Genomic DNA, 24,402 nt, shown 5'->3' with positions numbered 1-24,402 from the left:
GGACACTTGGGGACAACTGTCCTGCAGCGTGGGGACCTGACACGGCTTCTCCTCTCCTCGCAGGTTGCTTATTAACCGAAGAGAGCTTCTCTCTGAAATGTCCCAAACATAAGGTAAGCCCAGACCCCCCCGCGCACCCCCACAATGGACATCCCCCCCCCCCCCCCCCCCCGCGGGACCGTTTGCTGCCCCCCTGGGGACACCCCACTCCACGGCACACCCACCCCACGTGACAAGGGGCATCGTGTCCCTGGGGGGATACAGGGGCACCCAGGAGCCCTCCGCTGTGGGGGCAGGCGAGTGGGCGCCGTGTTTGCCCCCCCCCCCCGGGTTTATGGGGGTTTTATCCCCCTTCCCTGACAAGGTGGTGGGTGATAATTGAACCCACGCTGCATCTCGGGTGGGTGCGTGATTATTCACGGGTGGGCAGGGTGGCTGCTGACCCGGGGACCGGACCCAGGGGCCAAACCTCCCCCCCCCCCCAACAACAACCCCACCGGGCTGACCCCCCCCCTTTCTCCCCGCAGAGGCAGCCGCTGTAGCCCCCGCCGCGGGCCGCCTGCGAGGGACCGGCGGAGGAGGCAGCGCCCCGGGAGCGGGGCCGAGCCGGGCCGGGCCGGGCCGTACCGGGAGCCGCCCCGCTGCAGGTGGGCGCAGCGCTGCCGCCCCGTGTCCCCCCCCCCCCCCAAAAAAAAAACCAAGTCCGTTCCGGGCGGGGCCTCTAGAGCCAGCGCCGGGTTTTCCCCCCCGCCGGGCCCCGGCAAAACCCGGCCTGGCGCGGCCGGGAGACGGAACGGGATCCCCCGGCCCGCGATCGCTGCACAGGGGGGAGGGGGGAGGGATTGGGGGGGTGGGGGTGGGGGACCGTGTACAAGGGGGGGGTCCCGGCGATATTGTCTTACTGTGGGGCCGCCGGACCCCCCCGCGGGTCCCGGCTCTCCATATCTCACACTGATCTGATCTGAGATGTTGCCTTCAGCAAACCTCACGGTGTCTGTATATATGTGCGGCGGAGAAAAGGAAACAAAAACAAAAAAAAAAAGACAAAAAAAAGGACAAAAAAAAAAAAAGGACAAAAAAAAAAAAAAAGACAAACAACGGCCTGCTGTTTTGAAACACCACTCTGCTTTTTCCGTTTTGTTCTTCCATCTCCTGTCTTCCCCCACCCTGCCTGTCCTGGGGTGCCAGCCAGGTCCCCACTGGGGTGAAGGGCGCTTGGCTGGGCTGGTGGGTGCCCACTGGGCTGCCCCAACCCCGGTCCCACCCTCCAAACCCCAGCCCATTGCACCCACCTCCCTCCTGCTCCATGGGGTGCTGGCGCTGCTGGGACGGGGACACCCAGTCCTGCTCTCTGGGACCCCAAAACCCACCCTACTCCCTCTGCTCAGCCTCGTCAGCACCTCTGTGGCTGCTCGTGCTGGGGATGGGATTTGCTCCCTGTGCTTGTGCAAAACCCCAAGGCTCTGGGTGCTGCACCCCAGGGCTCAGGGTGCTAAAACCCCAAGGTTCTGGGTGCTGCACCCCAGGGCTCAGGGTGCTAAAACCCCAAGGTTCTGGGTGCTGAACCCCAGGGCTCTGGGTGCTGCACCCCAGGGCTCAGGGTGCTGAACCCCAAGGCTCTGGGTGCTGGACCCCAGAGTTTTAGCCTGGGTGCAAGCAGCCCAGAAATGGCTTCCAGCCAGCAGCAGGGGCCTTGCTGGAGGAGGAGGAGGAGGCATTTTCTTCCTCCCTCTGCGTGGCCCTGGCTCGCCCCTCGCTGCCCTGGGTGCCGGGTTTGCTCAGCTCCCTCGGCTTTTGCTTCCCTTCCCAGCCGCCTCGATGGAGCTGGGGGGCTGCCCAGCGCTGGGATCACCCCCCTGCCCGTGTCCCCATGGGGTGCCCAGCATGACCCCCCCAGTCTCTGCACACCCCGGCCTTGCACCAACCCACGCCCTGGCGCAGGTAGCAAATAACCAACCCAGGGTGAATCAACCCCATATCCAATCCTAAAAACAGAGCTGCCAGCCGCCCTCCGACCTGCAAGGCATCCTGCAAAGGGGGGGGGCACAGTGCTGGCCCCATCCGTCCCCCCTGCTCCCCAACCCTGCAGAGCCAGCTCCCCGTGTCCCCGCCGGCTGTCGCGTCCCCTCCGTCCCACCCAGCCCTCACCCTCAAGGTTTGCTGGCCACAAAATGTCTGTCATTTCAGCAGCTTGCCTCGGACACGGGAGTGAAAAAACACAAAAAAGGAGGGGAGAGCGATAGGAAAAAAAAAAAAAAAAGGAAAGGAAGAATAATAAAAATAATTAATTTAAAGAATAAAAAATAAAAATCCCGGTGTCCCTGGCAGTGTTGCCTGAAATCTGGCTATTTTTAGTGACATCTTGTACATATGACTGTAAAATGGTAAACCGTGTGTATTATATATTGCCTCATTATATAGTGTATATATATGTATACATATACATATATATAATATATATGAAGACTGTAAATGTTAAGACTAGTGTTCTTATTAGTATATTGCTTCACACTGAAGATTGTGTGTAACAAGCTGTTTCTAAAAGATGTTTATTTTCCTTAAGAGTAAAAAACAGGTCATTGCATTCAGAGCGTCAATAAAGATACAACGATTGTTTTGGAAGTACGTGGCGCCCTGCTCGTGGCCTCTCTTTCTCCTGGGGGGCTGCTGGGGGTCCCCCCATGCCGTGCCAGCCCCTAGCTGGCCTTTTGTCCCCAGGTGTCACCAGCACCGAGGGTCTCGCTGTAGGGCTGGGCTGGAAGAGACACTGCAGTGGGGCTTGGGGTATGGGGGGGGGGGGGGGTGGGCAGCACCCCCAGCATGTCTTGGGGTAAGGAGGGTGTGTTTGGGGTCCCAGTGTCCCCATCCTTGCCACCCTTGTCCTCCCCCATCCTCTACAGCCCTTCCCTGTGAGGGCAAGGCAGGACCCACAGCAGGGCATGTCCAGCCAAGGAGGGGGGGGGGGGGGGGCCCTACCCAGCTCTCTGTGCCCCCCAAATTGAAGTGTCTGTCCCCACCCCTCAAGTCCAGCACACACCGGTATAAATAATCAGCTTTAATCGTCTGTACAAAACTCTCCAACTATGAAAATACCGTTTAAAAAGGCAAGGGGGGGGGGGGGGCTGGGGCAGGGCGGGGGGCTATGTACAAGAAGGGTTGAAGCAAGGGGACGGGGACACCCACCACCCCCCCAGCAGCCCCGTGCCACGCTGCCATCCCTTCTCTGGAAGCTCTCAGGCCCAGCCATGCCTGGGGGTGGTGGCAGCTCCTAACTGGGGGGACTGGTCAGTGCTTGAGGAGGGAGGGGGGGTTGGCTGGGGGGGGTCCCCTCTTGCCTACCACGGGCATGGCTGCGGAGAGGGTCCTTAACCGCCACCATGGAGCCAAACGTCCTCCCCCCCACCATAATGGGGGCACAAAGCCGAGGTGCCCTAAATCCCCCCCTGCAGCTGTGGGACCCACGGGGGGTGTGGGCAGGGACACCACGAGAGGAGGGCGAGGACGGGCCCCCACCCTGTGCCAGGGCACTGAGGGGTACGGGGTGGCACTGGGGGGTACTGGGTGGCACTGGGGCCAGGCTGGCCAAGCATCCCAGCGCCATGCAATACTGTGACAGTGTCACTAGAGGTCCCCACGTCCCGTCACCAAGCGGGTTGGGGCCAGGGACAGAGCCATGGGGTTGGGGGGGGGGGGTTTGAGCCCATGCAGGGTACCCCACGCGTGGCTGTCCCACGTCGGCAGCTCCCACACCCACCGCCGGTGGCACCGGGCATCACCCTGCCCCTCCTCACCCACCCCCCCTCACCTTAAAACCTGCTCCCTCCCCCCGTCCCGCAGAAGGGGCTCCCATCCTGGGGGGAAACTGAGGCACGCACCTCCCCGCCACCCGCCTTCCCCACATCCCGGAGCCAGCGGGGCTAGCAGGGGGGCTTGGCAGCGTGCCCCCCGACCCCCCCCACTGCCTGACCCCAGCTAGCCCGATGTGACGGTGGTGCCGCTGCCCAGCTTGATGATCATCTGCTGGCAGTCGTGCAGCGTCCGTTTGTCCCCCAGCTTCTCCAGCGTGCGGGCGGCCTCGGCCAACATGCCCACGCGCTGGCCCGGCCCCGAGAGGAAGCTGGGTGGGAGGTAGCAGCAGGCCAGCAGCAGGGCCTCGGCATGCTCCCGCGGGGTGGGGTGGCTCTCTGGCTCCCCGGCTGCAAGGTGGGGGGCAGAGAGAGGGGGTGTCAGCCCCAAGGGTGCCACTGGAAGTCACCAACCCTCCCTCGGGTGCTCCAGATGTCAGTCCCAAGGGTGCCACTGGAAGTCATCAACCCTCCCTTGGGTGCTCTGGGTGTCAGCCCCAAGGACGCCACTGCAAGCCACCAACCCTCCCTTGGGTGCTCTGGCACGGTGACAGGGCCATTCACCCACCCCCAGAGCGGGTGCCACCACCAAAACATGGGCAAGAAGCCCCTGCACCCCACCAGCCAGCACTCTTGGGGTGCTGCGGGTGGGGAGTGGGGTGTCCCCGCACCCCGAGTCCCACCTGTTTTGCTGCCCTGCACCCCTCTCCTCCGCAGGCTGCGGTCCAGTAGCTGATGGGTGCGCGTGGGGCTGGCCCGCGCCATGAGCCTGGCCGTGGCTTCGTGCAGGAACACCTGGAGCGAGGAGGACACGGTGAGCGCGGGCGGTGGCAGGGGACGAGGGGACGCGGCCGGAGGAGGGGTGATGGGCTCACCCGACGCATGGCAGGGCGCAGGGTCTGGGCCAGGCGTCGCAGGCTGCTGAGGTCCTGCTGGAAACCGCGGAGCTCGACGGCGGAGGCCTGGTAGAGGCAGCTGCGCTGCTGGCTGGCGCTCATCTGCTGCTGCCAGAGATTGGTGCGGGTGACCAGGAGCAGGTCGCAGAGGAGGAGTTGGACCGCCTAGAAAGTGGGGGTGAGGGGAGCTGAGTGAGTTGTGGACGGACAGACAGATGGACGGGGGGGAAGGGGGGGGCCCAAGGAGGTCCCTGCGGGCAGGCGTTGCTGCGGGGACCCCCGCCGGGCTGCATGGCAGGGGCATTGCACTCCCAGTCTGACACATGCAATGCAACTACAATGCACCCCCGCGAGGGCCGGGGGCACCTCCCGCCAGGGCCGGGGGCTCCCCCCTTTTCCCCTCCCCAGGGCGGGTGGCCGCCTTGCCCCCCACCCCGATCCCAGCTCACCTTGTCGATGGTGCCTTTGGGGGGGCTACCGAGCTCCAGGCTCTCCCGCAGGCAACCGCTGGCCTTCTCGCAGTGGTTCAGGCTGGCCTGGCTCCCATCCTGCTTGCTCAGCATGGCACGGACGGCTCTGAAGGAGTGCAGGGCAGCGCGGGGCAGGGGCTTTCTGCAAGGCAGAGAAGGGGGGGGGACGCACACACATGGTCACCGTAGGCCCCTTGCTGCGCACGGCTGTGCCCCCCCCTCAGCAGCTATGGGGCAGCACAGCCGCGGTGCTCAGAGTGTGTTAGCCGGGGGCTGTGGCAACCAAAAAGAAGAGCAGGCATGCGATGAGTTGTCCCCCCCCACCCCGTCCTCGATGTCCCCAGCACTCACTCAGAGCTCTGCAGTGCCCGGGGCATGGTCTCCACCAGCGGGTAGAGGCGCTCGGCCCCCTCCTCATCTCCCTGCAGCCAGTGAATAACTGTGCCAATGATGGACGCCCACCACTTGGACACGGGGTCGGTGCCTGCGGGGTGGGAGGGACACGGGAGCGGGGTGTCCACCAGCCCTGTGACCCCCCCTACACACAAAGAGTCTCTGGTTTGGAGGGGACACGCTGGCCTCACCTGTGACAGCCGCCAAGCCGGAGCTGATGGAGGGCGCGGGGCCGGGTGTGCCGCTGGCGTCGGAGCAGCCGTTGAGGAGCTGGAGGTACTCGAGGGCGTTGGAGAAGCGTCTGCTGGGAGAGGGGCTGTGAGTGGGGCTGGCCCCGCGCCGAGGGGGAGGAAGCGGGGTGCCCACCCCAGCACTTACCCCTCTCCCTGGGCAGCGGGACGGCCGGGCTCGGGCATGGCCACGCAGCACAGAGCCTTCTCCAGGAGATGCTCGCGGAAAAGCTGGGTCACCTGCGCCAGTGGGTCCACTGCGGCACAGACGGGTGGTGAGCAGGTACTGCCTCCACCCCAAAAAGAGAGGGGGTTTGGGGGTGGCGAGGAGTTACCTGGGTTGCCAGCTGAGCTGTAGATGGTCTCCCTGGGGACGCCCTTGACAGCCCAGTCCCCGTCGACGAAGAAACGGTGGCCCAAAGGGTGACAAAGCCACTGCATGGCAGGGGGGACAGCCCCGCCGTGGGACAGGGCCACGCGCCGGGCGCTGCAGAGGAAGGGGCGCTGCGGAGAGAGCGGGGTCAGGGCGGGGGTGTCCCTGAGGACACCCCCCCCACACACACCCCCCCCCCCAAACGGAGGGGGCTGCCCTGCCACTCACAGCCAAGAAGTGGAAGCAGCGGTGCAGGCTGGCCTTGACCCGCAGGGCGGCCGCCACGTAGATCTCGGCCAGGGCGGCCACGGAGACGGCGTCGCCGGCACACTCGGCCAGGTTGACGGCGCTCAGCGCCAGGTTGATGGCCAGTAAGTGACCCCCCGCCTGCTTCCCTGCGGGGACAGGGACCTCAGTGGGGGGGATACGGGGTGCAAAGCTCCCCTGTGTGTCCCCCCTCTCCCCGCCATGGCGTGGGGCCGTACCGGCGAGGTGGAGCTGGTGCAGGCGGTGGTAAGCCATGGCGGCGTCGCGGGCGCTCTGACGGACGTGGGCTGGGGGCGGGGGATCGGGGCGCAGCCCCCCGGCGCGGGCGGCCAGCCAGCGGCCCACCCAAAGGCGCTGGAGCAGGTGCCGCAGCAGGGTCCAGAGCAGGCTGCAGGCCAGGTCCCCGTGGGAGGCGGGCAGCGGCCGTCCCAGTGCTCCCAGTGCCGTCCGGAGGTGCTGGGCACCCTGGGCAAAGTCCCCCTGAGCGCCCCCCGGGAGAGAGCTGGTCAGCGCGGGGGGGCAGGGCTACAGGGAGGGGGCGGGGCCAATGAGAGATGGGTGTGGTCGAATGGGGCAGGGCTAATGGGAGTGGGCGGGGCTAAGTGAGAACTGGGCAGGGCTACGCATAGTGCAGGGGGGTGGGGGGGTTAGGGGGGGCTAGACCAGGTGGAAGGGGTGGGGCTATGGCATGGGTGGGGCTAACCCAAAGAGCAGGTGTTGGGATTGGTGGGGGCAAGTGGGGGCGTGTCCATGGTGGGTGGGGCAGGTGACATCACGCCGGGTGTGGCAAGAGGCAGGGCTTACCCGGTCAAGGTCAAGGTCGGCCTGTCGGCGGTGCCGCCAGAAGAGGACGGAGGGCTCGGAGTGGGGGCGGGTGACGGGCTCCCCGCAGACGAAGAGTCGCACCACCGCCCCCAGCACCAGTGCCGCGTTCAGCGCCCAGAAGGCCAGGGTGGGCCAGAGCCACTGCGCCCACCCCCACGGCTCCTCTGCGCGGGGAGGGCATCAGCGTCACACCTCCACCTCCACCCTGCGCCCACCCCAGGGTCTCCATCCCGGTGGCCTTCACCCTGTGGCCATCCCAAGAGCCTCCACCCAACGGTCTCTGCCCCGCGTCCACCCCAGCATCCCACCCCGATTGTCTCCCACCTTGGACCCCCCCCTCCCGATGGCCTTCACCCCACATCCGCCATGACCACCTCCACCCCAACGACCTTCACCCCATGCCCACCCCAACAGCCTCCACCCAGGTAGCCCCCACCACCCACCCATCCCAACGTCCTGCACCCCAACAGTCTTCACTTCAACAGCCTCTAGCCCATATCTGCCCCGATGGCCTCCAGCCCAACAGCCTTCACCCCATGACCACCCCAACAGCCTCCACCCTGATGGGCTCCATCCCAACAGTCTCCACCCAGGTAGCCCCCACCGCACACCCACCCCAACATCCTGCACCCCAATGGTCTTCACCTCAACTGCCTCTAGCTCATGCCCACCCAACAGCCTCCATCCCAATGGCCTTCGCCCCAGGCCCACCCAAACAGCCTTCACCCCACACCCAACCCACCCAACCCAACAGCCTCCATCCCAATGGCCTCCACCCTGTGGCCACCCCAACAACCAGCACCCTGACAGCTCCCCTCCCAATGTCCTCCACCCCAAGAGCCCCCACCACATGCCAGAGCTTACCCACAATGCCAGACTCAGCCATGATGCTCCTGCTGGGGCCAACGGTGCCTGGGCTCCCCACAGGGCCCGGAGCACCGGAGCCCCGGAGGAGAGAGGCCAGGGGGTTGAAGGAGAGGCAGAGGAAGACGAAGGCGCAGAGGGCCATGCGGGACCGGTCCAGCATGCCCTGGCTGCTGGGCGAGGGTGGCGGGCGCTCCTGCTTCACCTGCACGGGAGAGCCGCTGTGAGCCCCAGGGCATGGGGCATGGATGTGGGGTACACGTATGGGATATAGGGCACGAGATATAGGGCACAGGTATGGGATATAGGGAATGGGATATAGGGCATGGTGTTGGGGCAGAGGTATGGGATATAGGGAATGGGATATAGGACATGAGATATAGGGCACAGTGATCAGATATAGGGCATGGGCATGGAGTGCAGGGAATAGGTATGGGGCACAAAGCACATTTTGGGGTACAGGGCATGGGGCACAGGTGCAGCAGCCCACTGCACCCCAGAGTGCCCCCTGCACCCCTCCCTCCAGCCCCAGATCAGGTAAGGAGCAGCCTCAGAGAGCCAGACCAGGGCTCTCAGCTCCCTTCCCCATGCCAGCATCTGGTGTGCTTTGCTCTTGGCACCACAGCATCATGCGGCGGATCCCCTGCCCGGCTCAGGGCGAGGGGGAACACCCCCCCAGCCCCCCCCCCCCCCCACCTTGCCATGGTCGCAGAGGGGGCTGTCGGGCTCCGAGTCGCTGCCGCTGCTGTTGCTGCTGCCCCCACTGAGCGAGAGCGGGCTGCTGTGAGACGGCGAGCCCACGTCCGAGGGCGGCGGCGTCAGCATCTCCATCACCTCTGCCTTCACCACCTCCATGGGGGCCTCCGCCTTGGCCCCCCCACTGCAGGAGGCCACCAAGTCCTTCAGGGACTCTACGGGGAGCAGAGCAGGCTGAGAGGTGCTGGCGGGAGGGGCATACGGCAGCCCTGGGGCGGAGCCCCCCAACCCTGAGACCTGCCCTTCCACTCACGGTTCTTCTGCACGGCCATCTTCAGGGTGAGGTTCTCTTGCTTCAGCTTCTGGTTGCTCTGCTGCAGGAATCGGATGTACTCGATCGCTTTCCTCAGGATCGCCGACTTGTTGAGCTGCCGGCAGGCAGGGACGGCTCAGCCCAAATGCCAGCTGAAGCCCCCCACCCTTGCCCACCCCAGCCCCACCAACCCCCGGGCTCCCACCTTGGCCTCGGTGCCCACCACCAGGTCCTTGAGCTCCACAATCTTGTCGTTGATGGAGGAGCGGTAGCGTTTCTCGATGGCGTTGTGCGCCGTGCGCTTCTCCCCCCGGCTCTGCACCAGCGCCGGCTTCCCGCTGGGCGCCAACCGGTTGATGGGCAACTTCTCGGCGTCCACCACCAGCGGCACCGTGGCCAGGATGGTCCCTCCGCTCACCAGCGCCTGTGGAGATCAGGGGTGGTGTCGGTGGGGGGGTCCTGGCGCGTCCCCCCACCCCAGAGCTGCCCGGTGCTGGGACCTACCGGCACCTGCAGCGAGGTGGCCGAGCCGCTGGCGCTGGTGGCCAAGGAGGCGATGCTGGAGGTTTTGGCACTGCCAGCATCTGTCTTGACAGCCGTCAGCAGCAGGGAGTCAGCCTTGATGAAATGGGGCTGCAGCAGAACCTGGGGGATGGGGCAGGGGGGTCAGCAGGGCTGAGGGGGGGGCCACTGGGACCAACCCCCCCTCCCCTCCACCCCCTGGCCCTGGGCTTACCGGCACTGGCTGGATCTGGGCCGAGACGGGCTGGGGAGCAGGGGCGGCGGGGGCCAGGAGCTGCTGGGGTGCCGCACTCTGCACGGGGCCGGGCAGTGCTGCGGGCTGGCCTGGCTGTGGGGTGGGCAGGGGGCTGGGCAGGGCCTGCCCCGCACCCCCGGGCTGCAGGGCTGGGCATGGAGCAAGGACAGCGTTACCAGACCCCCCCCAGCACCGGCCCACCCCGGGCACCCCCATCCTGCAGGGACACATCCCCCTACTCCACCAAAATCCCCCACCCAGGGAACCCTGACACCCCCCCCCCCCCTCCGCATCCCCAAATCCTCACCGGAGAAGCTGTGCTGGTTCTGGTAGCCCACCAAGGGCTGGGGGCTGAACTGGCTGGGGGACGCGGGGACGAAGCTGGGGGCCAGCATCATGCCGGGCTGGGGCTGGCTGCTGGGCACGGCCACCGGCTCCTCCTTGACACCCGGGGCCGGCGCCGGCAGCAGCGGGGCCGGGGGCTGTGGGGTGAAGGCTGCCATCCCAGGGGGCCCCGGGTAGACGCTGCCGGTGGGGGCGGCAGGGGGAGGCTTGTTGGGTCCCAGGTAGGTGCTGAGGGTGCCCGGGGCTGGGGGGAGCCCTGGGGGCACAGCGCTGTCGGGGGCACTGAACGGCGAGTCAAAGAGCCCCGAGAAGTCATTGTCCGGCGTGTTGATCAGCTGGAGCATGTCTGCAAAACAGCCCCCCCCCACCGTGCCGTCAGTGGCTGCCCGAGCCCCGCAACATCCAAGGGGCCCCTGGGCTGGCCCCATGCTGCCCACCCCACAGCTCAGCACTTTGGGGGTGGACCCCCATAACCCAAGGGCGAAATATCCCCGAGAGCCCAGGAATCTGCTGTGCCCTGCTCCTCACGAGTGGGGAAACTGAGGCACAGCGCTCGCGATGGGGGTGCCGGGGCCTGGCTACCAGTGGTCAGAAGTTTTCCAGCCCAGTCTGGGGGTGGCAGGATCTCAGCCTGTTTCTGAGGTTGAAAGGGGCAGAGATGGGGTTGTGGCAGCTCATTTATCCTGCACTGGAAACCCCCAAAACCCCCAAAGCAGCCCCTGTATCTAGGGGAGGGGGTGCTCAGGCTGGGACAGAGGGGTTGGCACACCTGGGATGTGCCAGACCCCCGTGCCAGGGGTGCCTGCCCACGGCACCCCCCAGGAGGGCAGCTGGGCAAGCGCGGGGTTAAACAGCCTCGGGGATCTGCCAGTGGGACCTGGGTGTCCCGGGATGTCCCCACTGACACCTACACATCAGGGTGTCAGGTGATACCCCCACTGAAAAGCCCCAGCGCGCTCCCACCAAAGCGCCCCAGGATACCCCCCCCACGGGGGTACCCCCAGGCGCCCCCCCCCCCCCCCCCCCGAATGCCCCCACGGAGGCGTACATCCCCCAGACACACCCCCATGGGGTGCAGCACCCCAAGAGGGGCCACAGCAGTGACCCAGCCAGGCGGCGAGGAGGAGGAGGAGGAGGAGGATGGCGATACCTTCGAAGGTGCACTCCATGCCAGCGGGCGCTGGGGGGGTCCCCAGGAGTGGGCTACAGCTCCCGCTCAGCCCTGTGTCGGGCCGCAACGGGGCCCCGGGATATTTTAAAGCCATGTTCTCGCCGCCTCCCCGCCGGCCCTCCCCGCCGCTGCCCGCGCCAGGCCTGGAGCGAAGCCGGCGATGGGGTGATGCGACTCCGCCAATCGCCGCCCGCGCGCCCGCCGGCCGCCCCCAGACAGCCCCGCGGCCACGCCAAGGTGAGCCCGGCAGCGGGTTACTCCCGGGCACCCTGCCGTAACCCCTCGGCGGTTACTTGGGGTCAGTCGCCGTTAACCCCTTCACCCGTTGCCCCCCGCATCCGGCCAGCCCGACGTGACGCTCAACGCCCGGAGGAGACCCCCCCCAAGGACCCCATTCCCCCCCCACAAAGACATCCAGCCCTCGGCACCCCGCTCTGCACAGGTGGGTTTCCTCCCAGGGGGGCTCCCAGCCTCAACACCCCCCTGCTCAAGGAGCCCCCTCGCCCCCCAAGGCTCCCCCATGGTCCAGGGGCAAGTCTGGGGGTGTAGAGAAGGGGGTGCTCCCTCCTGACCCCCCTCTTCCAGCTGCCCAGCCCCGAGGTAGGGCACAGCTCTCCCAGCCACACAGTGCCTACCAGATATTCCTACTGTGTGGCACTCGCTGCCACTCGTGGCATCAGCGTGACACAGGCACCCAGCGGTGCCACGGTTGCCCCCACCCCGCCGTGGGAGCCCGTGGGGCTGAGCCACACGGCCGTGGGTCCTGACAGGCCCCAGCCAGGCACGGGGCACCCACGTCCCTGCATGCGCATCCCACCGTCACCCCGCGGACAAGAGACAACCAGTGGCCACCCAGGGACTGGCGACAAACCCACGGCTCATGGGGTGCACGTGGGGGAACCGTGGGGTTGCCCAGATGACCGGGATGCGAAGGACCGTGGTAAAACGCCGCAGTGGGACCCCCTGACGCCAAAACCTCGCCGAGGGGGAGGCAGGTGGCACCTGGATCTGCCATGATCCACCGCGATTGCTGTTGGGATGCGCCTCCAGCCCTGGGATGTCACCGCCACCCCAGTTCCCAGAGGACAGACCCCCGCCCCTGGACCCCGCGGCGGGGCTGGCCGAGGGCTGGAAAACCCGATTTTTTGGCTAAATCCACCAGGAAGACCTCGGTGCCACTGTGGTGGGGAGCGGGTCCCCTTGGGGAGTGGGTGTTCTCGGGGAGTGGGTCCCCTCGGCAGCATCCGCACCCCACACACCCCCCAGCTCTGTGGGTGCTGGTGGGTGGCAGCCCCAAAGCCGGTATAAAGCCTCTCCCCCCCCGCCCCCCGCCTCCTACCCGGTTGGGAACCCGGGCGGCCTGGAGGGAACGACCGGGAGTAACCCCGCCGGTGACGTCATGGAGGGGCGGGGTTAGAGGCGACACGATGCTGCGGTCGTGGGAGTCGGGGAAGGGGGGGAGCTCGTCGGGGCTGTCCCGGCACCTCCAGCCCGGGGGTCCCGGTGTTCTGCCCCCACCCCCGTCCCGTCCCGGGACCCTGCTCCTCCCCGCCACCGACCGGCTCCCGGTAACGGAGCCGGATCCTGCACCGGCTCCGCGCCCCAGCAGCTCGGTGTGTGTCCCCCTCGCGCCACGCCGGGCCCAGCACCGAGCCCGGTCCCCCGGTCGTGCACCGAGTCCTGGTTATGCACCGAACCTCCTCCCCCCGTTGTCTCCCGCTCCCCGGTTCCCTGACCGTGCACCGAGCCTGGTCTCCCCAACCCCGGCCATGCACCGAGCCCCGGTTATACCTCCAGCCCGGTCCCGGCCATGCACCGAGCCCCGGTTATTCCTCCAGCCCGGTCCCGGCCGTGCACCGAGCCCCGGTTATTCCCCCAGCCCCGTCCCGGCCATGCACCGAGCCCCGGTTATTCCCCCAGCCCGGTCCCGGCCATGCACCGAGCCCCGGTTATTCCTCCAGCCCGGTCCCGGCCATGCACCGAGCCCCGGTTATTCCTCCAGCCCGGTCCCGGCCGTGCACCGAGCCCCGGTTATTCCCCCAGCCCGGTCCCGGCCGTGCACCGGGCCCGGCCCGACTCGCCGCTGCCCGGGTCGGGACGCACCGTCGATGTCGCTGAGCAGGGCTGTGTCGATGTCGCTGGCCCCGGAGAGGCCGAGGGACGGTGCCAGCCCCTCCAGGGCCGCGTCGTCGAAGGCGAGACCGCTCATCCCGGCGGCGGCTCCTCCCGGGCTGCGGCGGCTCTAGGAACAGCGGGGCCGCCCGCCCGCCATGGCCGCGCTGGCCCGGGGAGAGGGAGGAAGGGGACGAGTCGCCAAGTTGCTCCCGCGAACCGTGCCCAGACCTGCTACCGGGCAGGGGAGGGCGGGAGAGAGGGAGGGAGGGGATGGAGGAGGGCCCGCCACCGCGTCCCGCCCAGCCACCGCCTCCCCGCACCGCCCCGCGGCACCGGGAGGGGACCCCGGCAGCACCGGGCAGGGAGCTGGTGCAGCAGGAGCGGAGCAGGGAGCAAGGCAGCAGTCCCCTGGGGAAGTCACCGACCCCTGGGGACAGTCACCGAGCCCTGGGGACAGTCACCGAGCCCTGAGGACAGTCACCGAGCCCTTGGCACAGGCACCAAATACCTGGACTGGGCTCTAAATACCTGGGTCGGGCATTAAACACCACTAAGCCCCGGACTGGGGCACCCGTGGGAGCAGGCAGGAGGGCCGGCGTGGGGGACAAGGTGGTGGCTGTGGCTGCAGAAGCCTCCAGCACCTCGTGGAAGCCACGTGCCAGGGTGAGCTTGGGCCACCGTGTCACCTCTCGGCGCTCCTGCAGTTCCCAGCACAGAGGCAGGACATCTGCCTTCCCCCTCCCAGCTCCGGGGTGCAGAGCACGTCCCAGCACCGCTGCCCGACGGCGGCACGGCCCGGGGTGGGAGAAGCTTCCCCGGCCCCGCTTAGGGGATGCTGAAGCACTGAAGCTGCCCCATGAGCCCCCACTGAGCCCCCGCAGCCTCCCCGGGTGCTGTGAGCTGCGGGAACCAGGAAAACCACTGGTGCTACTGGGGTCCAGCCCCGTGGCTGCCCACGGGTGGTGGGTCTGGGCATGGGGGGGTCTCATGCCAAGGCAAAGCCGTGCTGCCGTGCCCCGCAGCGCTGCGTGGTTTCTTACTGCTGGGAATAACTTAGGAAAAGCAAATGTGCTGCAACATCGGCCCCCTAAAAGTTTGCTTTCTCCTGCACCACAGAGTTCGATCTGAGGCTCCCTGTGAATTAATTAACCCTGGATGTCCCATAAAAACTCTTTCCCAGCCTCACTGGCTTCCATGTGGCACCCCTGGGCAATGTGGTGTGCATGGGACACGCAGGGCTCACCGGGGACTGCGCAGAGCACATGGCAGTGGCAGAGCCGGGGGTGCTGGGCCCCTCACCCCCACTCAAGCCACCTCAAGCTGGGGACATTAACCTGTGGCCGAGCTGGGGACGAGCCCAGGGAGTCCTGGCTCAGCTCCACGCTGGCGGCTGGGGCAGCGTCACCCGCATGCAGGCCACTGGCAGCCGCTCGGCCGTCTCTCACCCACAGCAAACACCGCTGGAGACCCACAAACTGCCATGGGGGGTGTAGGGGGGCCATGTGCTCCCCCACTTATTTGGGTCACCGGGAGAAGCCAGGCTCCGGGGTTTCCTTTTGCTTTCAGGAAAACCCTTGCAGCAGCCTGTGTGCTGCAGGAGGAGAGGGCAGGTTTCCAGGGCCGGGGAGATGGATGTGCGGCGGCTTTAGGGCAGCCTCGTGCAAACGTGAGGGTCACCCGCCTTTAATAACCCCCACGAGTCCCAGGGCACAGCCTTCCCCGTGAGACACGGAGGGGGGAAAATCACACGCATAAACACGGCTTTATTTTCGCACAAGCTACGGGCAAAGCTGGATTTTTCAGGGCTCCTTCCCCAACCTCAAGCCTCCCCCCTCCCGAGCCGGAGGGGACGTGCACCCCGAGGACCCCCACACGCTGCTTTCCCCCGCTCCGAGGAACCAAAGCAAACGAGCAGCATCCTCTGAGCAATGGGGAAGAATTAAACACCCCGGCAGCTCCGTGGGACCGGGTGGATTTGGGGGCCGGTGGATGCAATGCGGGGTGGGGCTCCCCGGGGTGAGCTTGGTTGCGGGGTAGGGAAAACCCCGCCCGTAGGACCAGGGCCACGCAGCCAATAAGCGCGGCGGCCCGGAGTGGAGTGATTCTGCATCACGGCTCAGGGCCCGCGATTACATCATGTCGGTCCTGCGGGGATGGCAACGGGGGCCACGTGGTTGCTCCGGAGTCGCTGAGACGTTTTCCTGAGCGCAGGCTGGGAGGAAACCGCAAGGATGAGAGAGAAAACAAACCGGCCCCAAAATGGTTGGGTTTTGGCCACCCAGCCGGCCGGGCAGGCTCATGGTGGCTCGTGGAGCATCGCCCTGAGCCGCACTGGCAGCAGCGCCAGGCTCTGGGACGTGCTGTGCTTCCGCTGCAGAGCTCAAATGCGGCAGCACCAGGCACCCCTGCGTGGAGCAGCACCCCCCCACAACCTGCTGCCCCCTCGCTCAGCCGGGTGGGCTCCCCCAAAACGCCGTGCCCAGCCGGATGAGAGCCCCGCCGGCCGTCAGCACAGCTTAACCCTGCGCTGGGAGCAGCCCAGGGCTTTGCTGACGTGCCCCAGGTGCAGCCCTCAGCACCCCTCACGCTCTGGGGGTTGTTTTGCTGCGGAGGAGCGTGGCGTTAATCATTAATTCGTGTCGCAAACAGATTCAAAGCCTCTTCTCTCCTTCACTACCTGTAACCCCGCTTTGTCAACTATCCCTTCCTGAGCCACGGCTTGGGTAAACACCCAGCCAGGCCCGGCGGCACTCCAGCACGCCGCGCAGCCCCCGCTCGGGGTTTATTTACCCCGAGCTGAAATGGGAAAAGGTGAATGGACGCGTGGTCACTTCCCGTTCGCACCAGGATCCAAACTGGGTGCCCAATGCTGGAAAGCAGCAACAGGCACCCAGAGCCCGTGCTGGGCTCTGCAGGGCACTCTGTGCTGTGGCTCAGCAGCTCGGGGAGGGCAGCGAGCTGTGGAAGCCCCCCCTGGCCCACGCTGGGAGCTCACACAGTATCTGCGGGAGCACAGGCAGGTTTGGAGACGAGGAGCGCATCAGGATTCACAAACCCAGCGAAGCCATGCTTGCTTTGGGGACTCGGGCGGGTGACACGCATGAGACATCCCTGTCTGCTTGTCCTGTTCTTATAATCTTTGCACCCACTTTGGGCCCTGTTGGAGACAGAATTTAGGATTAGAGAGATCTTTGTCTCGTGAATTTAACCGTGGGGCTGCAGAAGGCAGTGTGATGCAGCCCCCCCTAGCAAGCAGCAGCCCCCTGTTCTGGCAGCCTTCCTCCTGCACAGCGCTGGAAATTTATGACCCAGGGCTTTTTGTGCGATTTCTGCTCTGTCAGGGCAGCGGTAGCTCCGCACCTTTCTCAGCAGAGCTGGGCCATGAACCTACCCGAATCTATCCGACACAGAGTCAGGCACATGATCAGCACGACGGTAAACAAGCCGGGGCAGAGCTGGATTTAATGCATGCTAATCTGCAGCTACAAGGAGGGGAAACCCATCTTTCAAGCTGTTCCACACACACCCCTTCCCCAAAGCAGCTTTTAAACCACAGACCATTAGTTCTGATCTTTGCGTGTGAGATGGAGGGCACCATTCTGACAAACTGGTTCATCTTTGGCCAAAATAACGCCGTGTCACTTCTCCAGGGTTCCTAGATGGCTGCTCTTCCCTCTCTGCCCATCACAACCACCCTCAGAAATGATGTTGGAACAAATTCCTGGCTGATGAGTCAGGAAAAGTTGCCCACTGCATGGGCTGGGAATGTCACCGGCATTGCAGCGCACAACAGCTCCTCACCGTCACTTTCTAGGTCACCAAGGCAGGTGATCTGAAGTCACCCTGAGAACCATCTGGCAAGCCCTGCAAGGCGGGCAGGCGCCCCACCAAGCACCAGGGTTGTCCCCTGTGTGCCCATCCGACATCAGCCACAAAAAACGTGCCAAAGATTCAGTGGGGAGCAAATTCACCAGCAGCGGCAACACGCCGCCGGGCACGGCAAGACCCACGTAAAGACAAAAAGAGCATCTTCTCATGGACAACCCTTCTCCCGGTGAGAATACCTGGGCCTCTGGCATGTGGAGGAAATCCGAGGATTCCCAAAAGCCTGCGTCATGTTTTGACATCCGGGCAGCCGCAGATCGAGCGCATCTCCCGCGCTCGCTCGTACCGTGTGTTCAGGCCAGGCAGCAAAGCAGAGCGAGAGACAGACAGGTACCATCCTCCAGGTCACTCTAGTAGTGTATTTATTGGAATATCTCACATGCAGGAACCAAAGTAGAGATGATTTCTGGAGCAAGTTAAACAATGGCAGATTAATACAGTTGTATCATCCTTAACGTAAACACTTTCTACATGAATACAGCAACGTTTTAGTGTTGGGTTTCTTTGCTTTTTGTGTATTTTGTTTCTCTTTACATAGTCAGTCTCTTTAAACAGTTATGTCCCCCTTCTCCCCCTACCCCATTCCCAAACAAAAAAATATCCAATATCTTCAGTAAATAAATATTATCCACTTTTATCTGGAAAGCCTACAGCTGTAATATACAGAGAAGCTATTACATAGGTTACAATTGTAGGGTTAACGATAGCTCATAATAACGTGTACAGAATGAGGAGCTCGTACTCATAAAAACACGGAGCAGGGTGGGAAGTTTGGCGTTGATTTGCCATGGGCTAAAGAGAACCAGCACCGGAGCTCGGCGCCGCTCGAAAGCCAGCAGGCTCTTGGTGAAACACAACCTCGCCTCTCCCCGGGACGGAGCAGCTACCTGGGGCACAGCCCGGGGAGGCTGGGGCTGGCAGCCTGGGGCTGGAGCAGGCAGGCACAGCCCGTTCCGGAGGCTGCAGTTTGGGAGGGACGAGGGGAAGGTGCTGTGTGGGCACCAGCAACGCCTCTGGGCGCCTGGCACAAGGGGATCGCTGCCTCCTCTCCTCTGCTGGGCGACACGGGTGGGTGGGTGCCCCCAGCAGCTGAAGGGTTACCTCCAAGAAGGCTATAAATCCACTCACTGATTGCCTGCTTCATTATTTCCATAAAAATAACTGTCCTGAGCTGTTTTTTTCCAGGGTAGGCTCCGCAAGGCTTGCGGTTAGCATTTAGGAGGTAAACAATGACTGAGCTGGATGAGGCTGGCCTGGGGATGGAGATAGCACAAGCAGTTCCCACTCCAGGACTCCCAGCAGCCGCAAGAGACCTGACAACTCATCGGATGAAAAAAAAGACTGCTGAAAACGCTGCTGCGTTTGCTCTCCGGGTCCACATGTCCTGTCCTCATGGGTGAAAGCAGAAGAGCATTAGACAGGAACAGGCAGCTTACAGAGGGGGACCATCACCCCTGCCCTGGGTCTGAAACCACTGCCCCGATCTGTTCTTCCACCACTGGAGGGAAACATCTCGCCACCACAGCCAGCTCTGCCGAGTCCTCCATTTGAAAGTGGAAACAGCCAATGCACCCCATAAAAAAAATTTAAAAAAAGCCGAACGAAGTCAAACGAACAGAAACCCCCACTAAAATCCTTCTTCAGCTTGGAGGTGTAAAAACAGCCCTGGAAATGGCAGAGCTGATTTGCTCAGCACACCTCAGAGATGGAGGCTGTGATAATTGGAAGGGGAAAGGTATGTTGGAGGCTACGTGAGGGTCCCGGTAAGGACCAGTTTCTGCATTTATGCTGTTCCCTTTAAGAGACACCATGCTACGTTTTTATGAGCAATTCTCCTATGAGCCTTACCTACATACTAAACACCCTAAATGTCTGTACAGCACATTGTTATCTATTACACCTGCCAAAGATGCAGCTGAAATCTACACATAACGATTAAAAAACCCAAAAGGATATATTTAAATAGAAACCATTCATTTCTTACATCTCAGCACATGAATAGTTAACAGAGGAGGTTAAAAAACACACTGGAAAGAAAATATATTGACAAAATAAATATTTTAACCTAGAATAGGGTATGATTAGAACTTACAGAGGACCCCAATAATAATTTAGTGTCATTGAGTGTCAAGCTGTGATTCCTAATATGCCTAGAAAGCGTTGGGATGTTATTTTTTATGGAAAGTGGATCAGGCTGCAGCTCCAGCCCTCTTCTCACAAGTGTCGGAGCCACGTAAGTCCTCTGCCCACTTGCACAGAGGAAGAACTCAGAGTGAAGGCGAAGGAAGAATAAATCAAGAGGGTGGTCTTCTGAAGTGAAAAACCCCTTCCCTTTCCCTCAAACAGTTTCCACCACTCAGGTTTGCTGCAGACCACAAGAGGATGGGGAAGATGAGAGATCCTGATACAGGACATTAGGGAAGCTCTAGCACAGCTCTTACATTTGTTAAAGAAGATTTGGGCTAAACCACCCATTTTTCCGCACTCTCTGTCCCCTTCGGTGCTTCCAGCCACTGTGTGCTCAGCTTGCGAGAGCCAGGTCTGGTGGATTCAGGCTCTAACTCTAACTCAGCGCAGGGCTGCACTTTTATGAAACCCATCAAGGGTCCTGCCAAAATGCCATTTAGCCTTTGCCCCAGGCTGAGCACACACCTCCTGAGGAAGGCATCTCCCGAGAGCTGCTCTACTTCCAGCAAAGCCACCGCTTGTGCCGACAGCACCTGCCACCCCCTGCAAACAGGGCCTCTGCTTTCCAGCCAGTAACGCGGGCGTCAGTGGGGACCACGCAGCGCCTGAGGTTACAAGCACAGAAGAGAGTCCCTTGAGTTGTGCCAACACACGCTCCTTATCTCCCCTCAGCCCCAGCCTTCTTGTTTCATCTCTTCTCCTCCGCGGTCGGAGAGAACAGCCACTGACAGCTCTGCAAGATCTTCCAGAAAGGGACCAGGTTCTCTCTAAAGCAACAACTTGGAAGTCCCAGGACAGGTTTAGCATGACAGAAAGAAGGAGCGTTAACAGCATGCTTCCCACCCCCGCTTTTTGCTGAGGGGTGGGGGAAGAAAGGCCAGCAAATCCGCAGCAGTGGGACTCTGCAGGGGGGCTCGGTGACAGCGCCAGTGCTATCCTTGCCACTCAGCATCGTTTGACAAGGTCCCCATGCTTGAGCAATGCGATTATCTCCTCCGGCTTGGCAGGGAAGCTGGATTAACATGCTTAGAATCACCTGATGCGGCCATTTACAGGGTCAATGTGTTTCAAGGATTTAGAAGAGAAAATACACACTTAAAACGCCCACGGAGCTTTCTGCATTGACAGGAATACCAACAATTCATTCTGTGCTGGCAAGATTGCTCAGGCAATCACCAGACACCGTCTGAAATCAAATCAGCGTCACAACAGAAGTTTCCTCAGGTTTCTGGGAGCTGGTGGCCACATTTGACGTGTTGCAGCAAGGCAGGGTCTGGCAGGAGCTGGCAGCAGGGTGTCTGGCAGCCAGGATGTGAGCACTGGGCTCACCTTGTGTTATACAGCGAGCGCAGTGGGCGAGAGCAGCAGTGCATTCATGCAATCAAGGCAGACTGTCCTGGCACTTTCCATTAGCCACAGAGAAGATGAAATAGAGAGAAACCCTCTGCAGATCTACACAGAAGGGTAGGGAGAGGGCCAGCAAGTGGGGAGAAGAGGCAGCTTGATCCCCAAGCTATCTCCATCCTTATGCTGATTTTCTTCATGCACTTGCAAGCCAAGCAACTTTCTGCACAGCACAGAGCTGACAGGGAGCAGTGAGCTACGGAGCAGCAATGAAGTGCCAAGTCAGTGCCGGGGGGGTGGCAGGACAGCCTTGCCTGGGCCCAGCTACATAGGCAGGGATCCGGGAAGAGGAAGCAGGCAGGGCAGGAGAGAGGAGAGGATGAGCAGAGACAGCACAGAGTAACATCTGACCTGGGACAGCCTGGAAATGCTGTGCTAAACAACGCCTCCCTCTGAAGATTAATCTGACCGCTCTCAAAGACCATCGGTGCTGCAATCAGGCCATTTGGTAAAAGGTTTTGTGTGTCACAACCTAGCAAAGCGTGGTGTGCCCTAGAGAGTATGTTACGAGCCGAACTAACTATGCTCAGATAAAAGCTTCTATCACTTTCACATCAAGTGTTTATAGCCCAGCTTCTTGGTCTAGAACAACTTCTGAGAGTGCTCGACAAAGATCAGCATCCTGGGAAGCTCAGACATGCCAACTCAGAACAAAGTGGCTGGTTGCCCAAGACCTGAGCGCCCTGAGGAAGAGGGGCTGGAGCTCTGCTGCCTGCATGGGCGTCCATCTGATAAAGTGCCTCTCTGTCAGGACAGGAGATTCTCCCTGCCATGCAGCGTTCAGCTCTTTGATCCCGCCATCTTGAGCCGCTGGCTTCCTCCCAAGGAACACGCTGGGGGAAGCAGCGATGGCTGGAGCTGCCTGCTCTAGCTCTGCCTGTCAGCCCAGCGAGGCAGGCAGACATGCTGGAATCCTTTCTGGCAGCTCCAGGAAGAGCAGCACTCTCAGCCATGCCTCTGGCAAGCAAGGGGATATGCTTGTTTGCACAGACAGGAGAGAGACTGTAGCCCCGTAGGACCTGGGTGTTAATAAAGGGCCAGAGGTATCAAAGGACACTCCAAAAATTACAAATAACATGGCCACAATCATCCAACGCTTTCTCAGGTCCAAACCTAGAAGGAAATGAGGAGTTTCACCTCCAGCACAGGCAGGCATGGCTAATCCCTCCGTGGTAACCGTCTCCCTCAGCGTTTTCGTACAAGCCTCTGTGAGGTTTGCCTCTTTTTCTCATACCTACCACCAAGAACCAGCATGTCTATCCTACCAGGCATGGCAGGGAATCCAGGAACCTCAGTTCACACCCAGTCCACGAGCAAGTCCCATCCATCTGCATGGATGTTATTTACAACAGTCGAGACAAATGCAGAGCTCTACAGTCACTGAAGAAGGAATCTAAGGTAAGGAAAAAATAACCTAGCTATTTTAAAAGGCAAACACACTAGAAAAAATCCTCATGTGAGAATGCTCTTCCAAAGAGCAAAATGCTTCATGCGCTAACGTTACAGCATCCATTTAGCTCAGCGTTTTTCATTCTCGACAACTGCCAGACCTACTGGACATGGCCAACAGACTGCTTTCAAATTAGAGCAAGCCCAGATAAAACACAAGGAAAAAAATACCCTGTGAGATTTAGAATATGAAGCGCCACACAAAGTGGGGAAAAGCGACCACCATATGGTACTGGGAGATGTGTGAGTGGGAGAGTAAAGGATTTTAACTTGTGAAGCACATGTTGAAAGGGGAACAGTTGTTCCTTGCTGTCGAATCTGACACGAAAGCCAATACATTAACATTTTATCTAAAAATAAAGACACACTCCTCCTGAACATTCCAGCTCAGTCAATTACATGCTGATCGACAGAGCAGTCTACTTGGCAGGACCTGCCTACAGAAGAGGATGATCCCTACATAAAATGAAGGGCAAGGCTGCTCTCTCCCCTCTGGGCTTTTGTTTCAACACAGTGTGACGTACTCATGCATTCTAAAGGGGTTTTCAGCATCAAGAGCCGGTTTTGTGCAGCTGGGATAGGAAGGAGAGGATTAGGCAAGTGCTGGAGAATTGTGGTCTGGCAGGAATAGTGTTGGACTTAAATAGAAAGAGTCAGCTTGTGGGGGTGGGTTGTTTGGGGAGGGGGGGGGAACGAGAAGCAATCTATGAAATCGGGGGGAAGGGGGTCGTTGTTAACCAAGTACGGTGGGAGGACAAAGTGGCCGTACAGCGACATTCGCCTGCAGAGCACGGGGGTGGGAGGGTGGCTAAGAGCAATCTTCACAGTGCAAAGAGGGCATCCTCCGAGCGCTCTTGCTTTTTCCTGCTGGAAGGATTTGTCGGAGGGGTGGGGGCTTCCAGGGGAGGGGATGGCAGATTGGGAACCATCTCCGCCGCTTTGGCTCGCTCTTCTAAAAATTTGTCAAACTCTGCAATGCAAAAAAAAGAAGGAAGACAGGTAAGAACTGGAGCTGTACATTTAGCCGATGGGACAGAGGTTAGCGTCTGGCGTCCCATCGGGCTGTGTTTGCAGGCACACATACTTGTACAGCCTGACTTCCTCAGGAAAGGGTACAGCCGTCCTTTCAGACACCCTAGCTCAGGCAGCAGAGGGAATCAAACACACACCACGCCATCGGCTGCGACAGAAGCAGGAAAACATCATTCCAAAGGGCTGAGCAGCTTGGGGATGCATTCCTGCTGGCACAAACACAGTGCACAGCCAAGGAAGATGGCAGGAAAGCAGCCGGGAGGGCTCCTCACACCATAAGTATGAAGTTTTTGATCTGAAATGCTCTCCTGCCTTTCCAAGTGCAGAAGCATTTGCCGGGGCACATCAGGCTGGGAGAAGTCAGCATCTCAGCAGGGATCAAAGCAGATAAGTCAGTCTGCGCACTAACCTGAGAACGGCTCATAGCCACAGGCATCTCTGCTTACCTTCACTGGTCACTCCTTCTTCCAGTTCGTCTCCTTTCTGCAATTGGAACAAAAAGGCGTGTGAACACACAGGCAGCGCTTCACCTTTGCTACTATCTTCTACACACGTTTAATGCAACTGGACAGTTTCCACCACTTGTTTCCACATGCTAACTGTCTGAGCAGGGCGACCTGGGGAATTCGCAGGGCTCCCACGTCAGGAGGCCAGTGGTGACTGACATTTCACTGCGCTGCAGAGCAAGAGGATGATCACTAGGGATGCTTCTGAAGATTGCTGGTGGGTAGCTAAACTTTCCCCATTGGACCTGAACAGCAGCCCAGCGCTGTTTCCACTTCAGACAGTAGACCTGGTCAAAAACTGAGCTGTGTGAGTCATACAAACACTGTACAAGACGCCATCTTTTCTGTCACACAGTCCCTTAAAAAGTCAGGGCTGGGG

General features: G+C 61.6%; 3 protein-coding genes across 11 annotated transcripts in view; 1 reads left to right on the top strand and 2 right to left on the bottom strand.

The window, feature by feature from the left end:
- Window positions 1–2,631, top strand: part of RAI1 (retinoic acid induced 1) — a 79,312-nt gene extending 76,681 nt beyond the window's left edge. For all 3 annotated transcript variants that reach the window (XM_074885565.1, XM_074885567.1, XM_074885566.1), the window contains 2 exons: window positions 64–113; window positions 528–2,631. In XM_074885565.1, the coding sequence (XP_074741666.1) occupies window positions 64–113; window positions 528–542 (65 nt within the window). In that variant the 3' untranslated portion in view covers window positions 543–2,631. The remainder of the gene's footprint in view (window positions 1–63; window positions 114–527) is intronic.
- SREBF1 (sterol regulatory element binding transcription factor 1) lies at window positions 2,534–13,811 on the bottom strand. Of its 4 annotated transcripts, none has more exons than XM_074885570.1 (19): window positions 13,549–13,811; window positions 10,237–10,620; window positions 9,909–10,078; window positions 9,677–9,817; window positions 9,378–9,596; window positions 9,173–9,287; window positions 8,860–9,074; window positions 8,164–8,368; window positions 7,279–7,463; window positions 6,693–6,954; window positions 6,436–6,602; window positions 6,170–6,338; window positions 5,983–6,091; window positions 5,796–5,908; window positions 5,563–5,695; window positions 5,191–5,353; window positions 4,721–4,906; window positions 4,529–4,640; window positions 2,534–4,196 (listed from the first exon to the last, which is right to left on the bottom strand). In XM_074885570.1, the coding sequence occupies exons 1-19, from the start codon at window positions 13,652–13,654 to the stop codon at window positions 3,973–3,975; spliced, it is 3,378 nt and encodes a 1,125-aa protein (XP_074741671.1). In that variant the 5' UTR covers window positions 13,655–13,811; the 3' UTR covers window positions 2,534–3,972. The 4 variants fall into 4 exon arrangements, with proteins under 4 accessions (XP_074741671.1, XP_074741672.1, XP_074741669.1 ...); XM_074885571.1 differs by having other exon boundaries at window positions 5,796–5,905; XM_074885568.1 differs by lacking the exon at window positions 13,549–13,811 and adding an exon at window positions 11,425–11,589.
- Window positions 13,812–17,790: 3,979 nt separating this feature from the next.
- TOM1L2 (target of myb1 like 2 membrane trafficking protein) overlaps window positions 17,791–24,402 on the bottom strand; it is a 58,655-nt gene continuing 52,043 nt past the window's right edge. For all 4 annotated transcript variants that reach the window (XM_074886657.1, XM_074886658.1, XM_074886660.1 and 1 more), the window contains 2 exons: window positions 23,964–24,000; window positions 17,791–23,455 (listed from right to left, as the gene is read on the bottom strand). In XM_074886657.1, coding sequence (XP_074742758.1) covers window positions 23,307–23,455; window positions 23,964–24,000 — 186 coding nt within the window. In that variant the 3' untranslated portion in view covers window positions 17,791–23,306. The remainder of the gene's footprint in view (window positions 23,456–23,963; window positions 24,001–24,402) is intronic.

Source organism: Strix uralensis, chromosome 16 (assembly GCF_047716275.1).
Source record: "Strix uralensis isolate ZFMK-TIS-50842 chromosome 16, bStrUra1, whole genome shotgun sequence".
NCBI classification, from domain to species: Eukaryota; Metazoa; Chordata; class Aves; order Strigiformes; family Strigidae; genus Strix; species Strix uralensis.
This window is presented reverse-complemented; position numbering and strand designations above follow the sequence as displayed.

What these genes read in the sequence shown, in the direction of transcription:
- SREBF1 (XM_074885568.1), bottom strand. Translation starts at nt 11,539, where the DNA reads ATGGCTTTAAAATATCCCGGGGCCCCGTTGCGGCCCGACACAGGGCTG. An exon ending in GGCTGAGTCTGGCATTGTGG is followed by an intron (nt 7,464 to 8,163) that starts GTAAGCTCTGGC and finishes CTCCCCGCGCAG; the next exon opens with AGGAGCCGTGGGGGTGGGCG. An exon ending in TGCGCCCTGCCATGCGTCGG is followed by an intron (nt 4,641 to 4,720) that starts GTGAGCCCATCA and finishes TCCTCGCTCCAG; the next exon opens with GTGTTCCTGCACGAAGCCAC.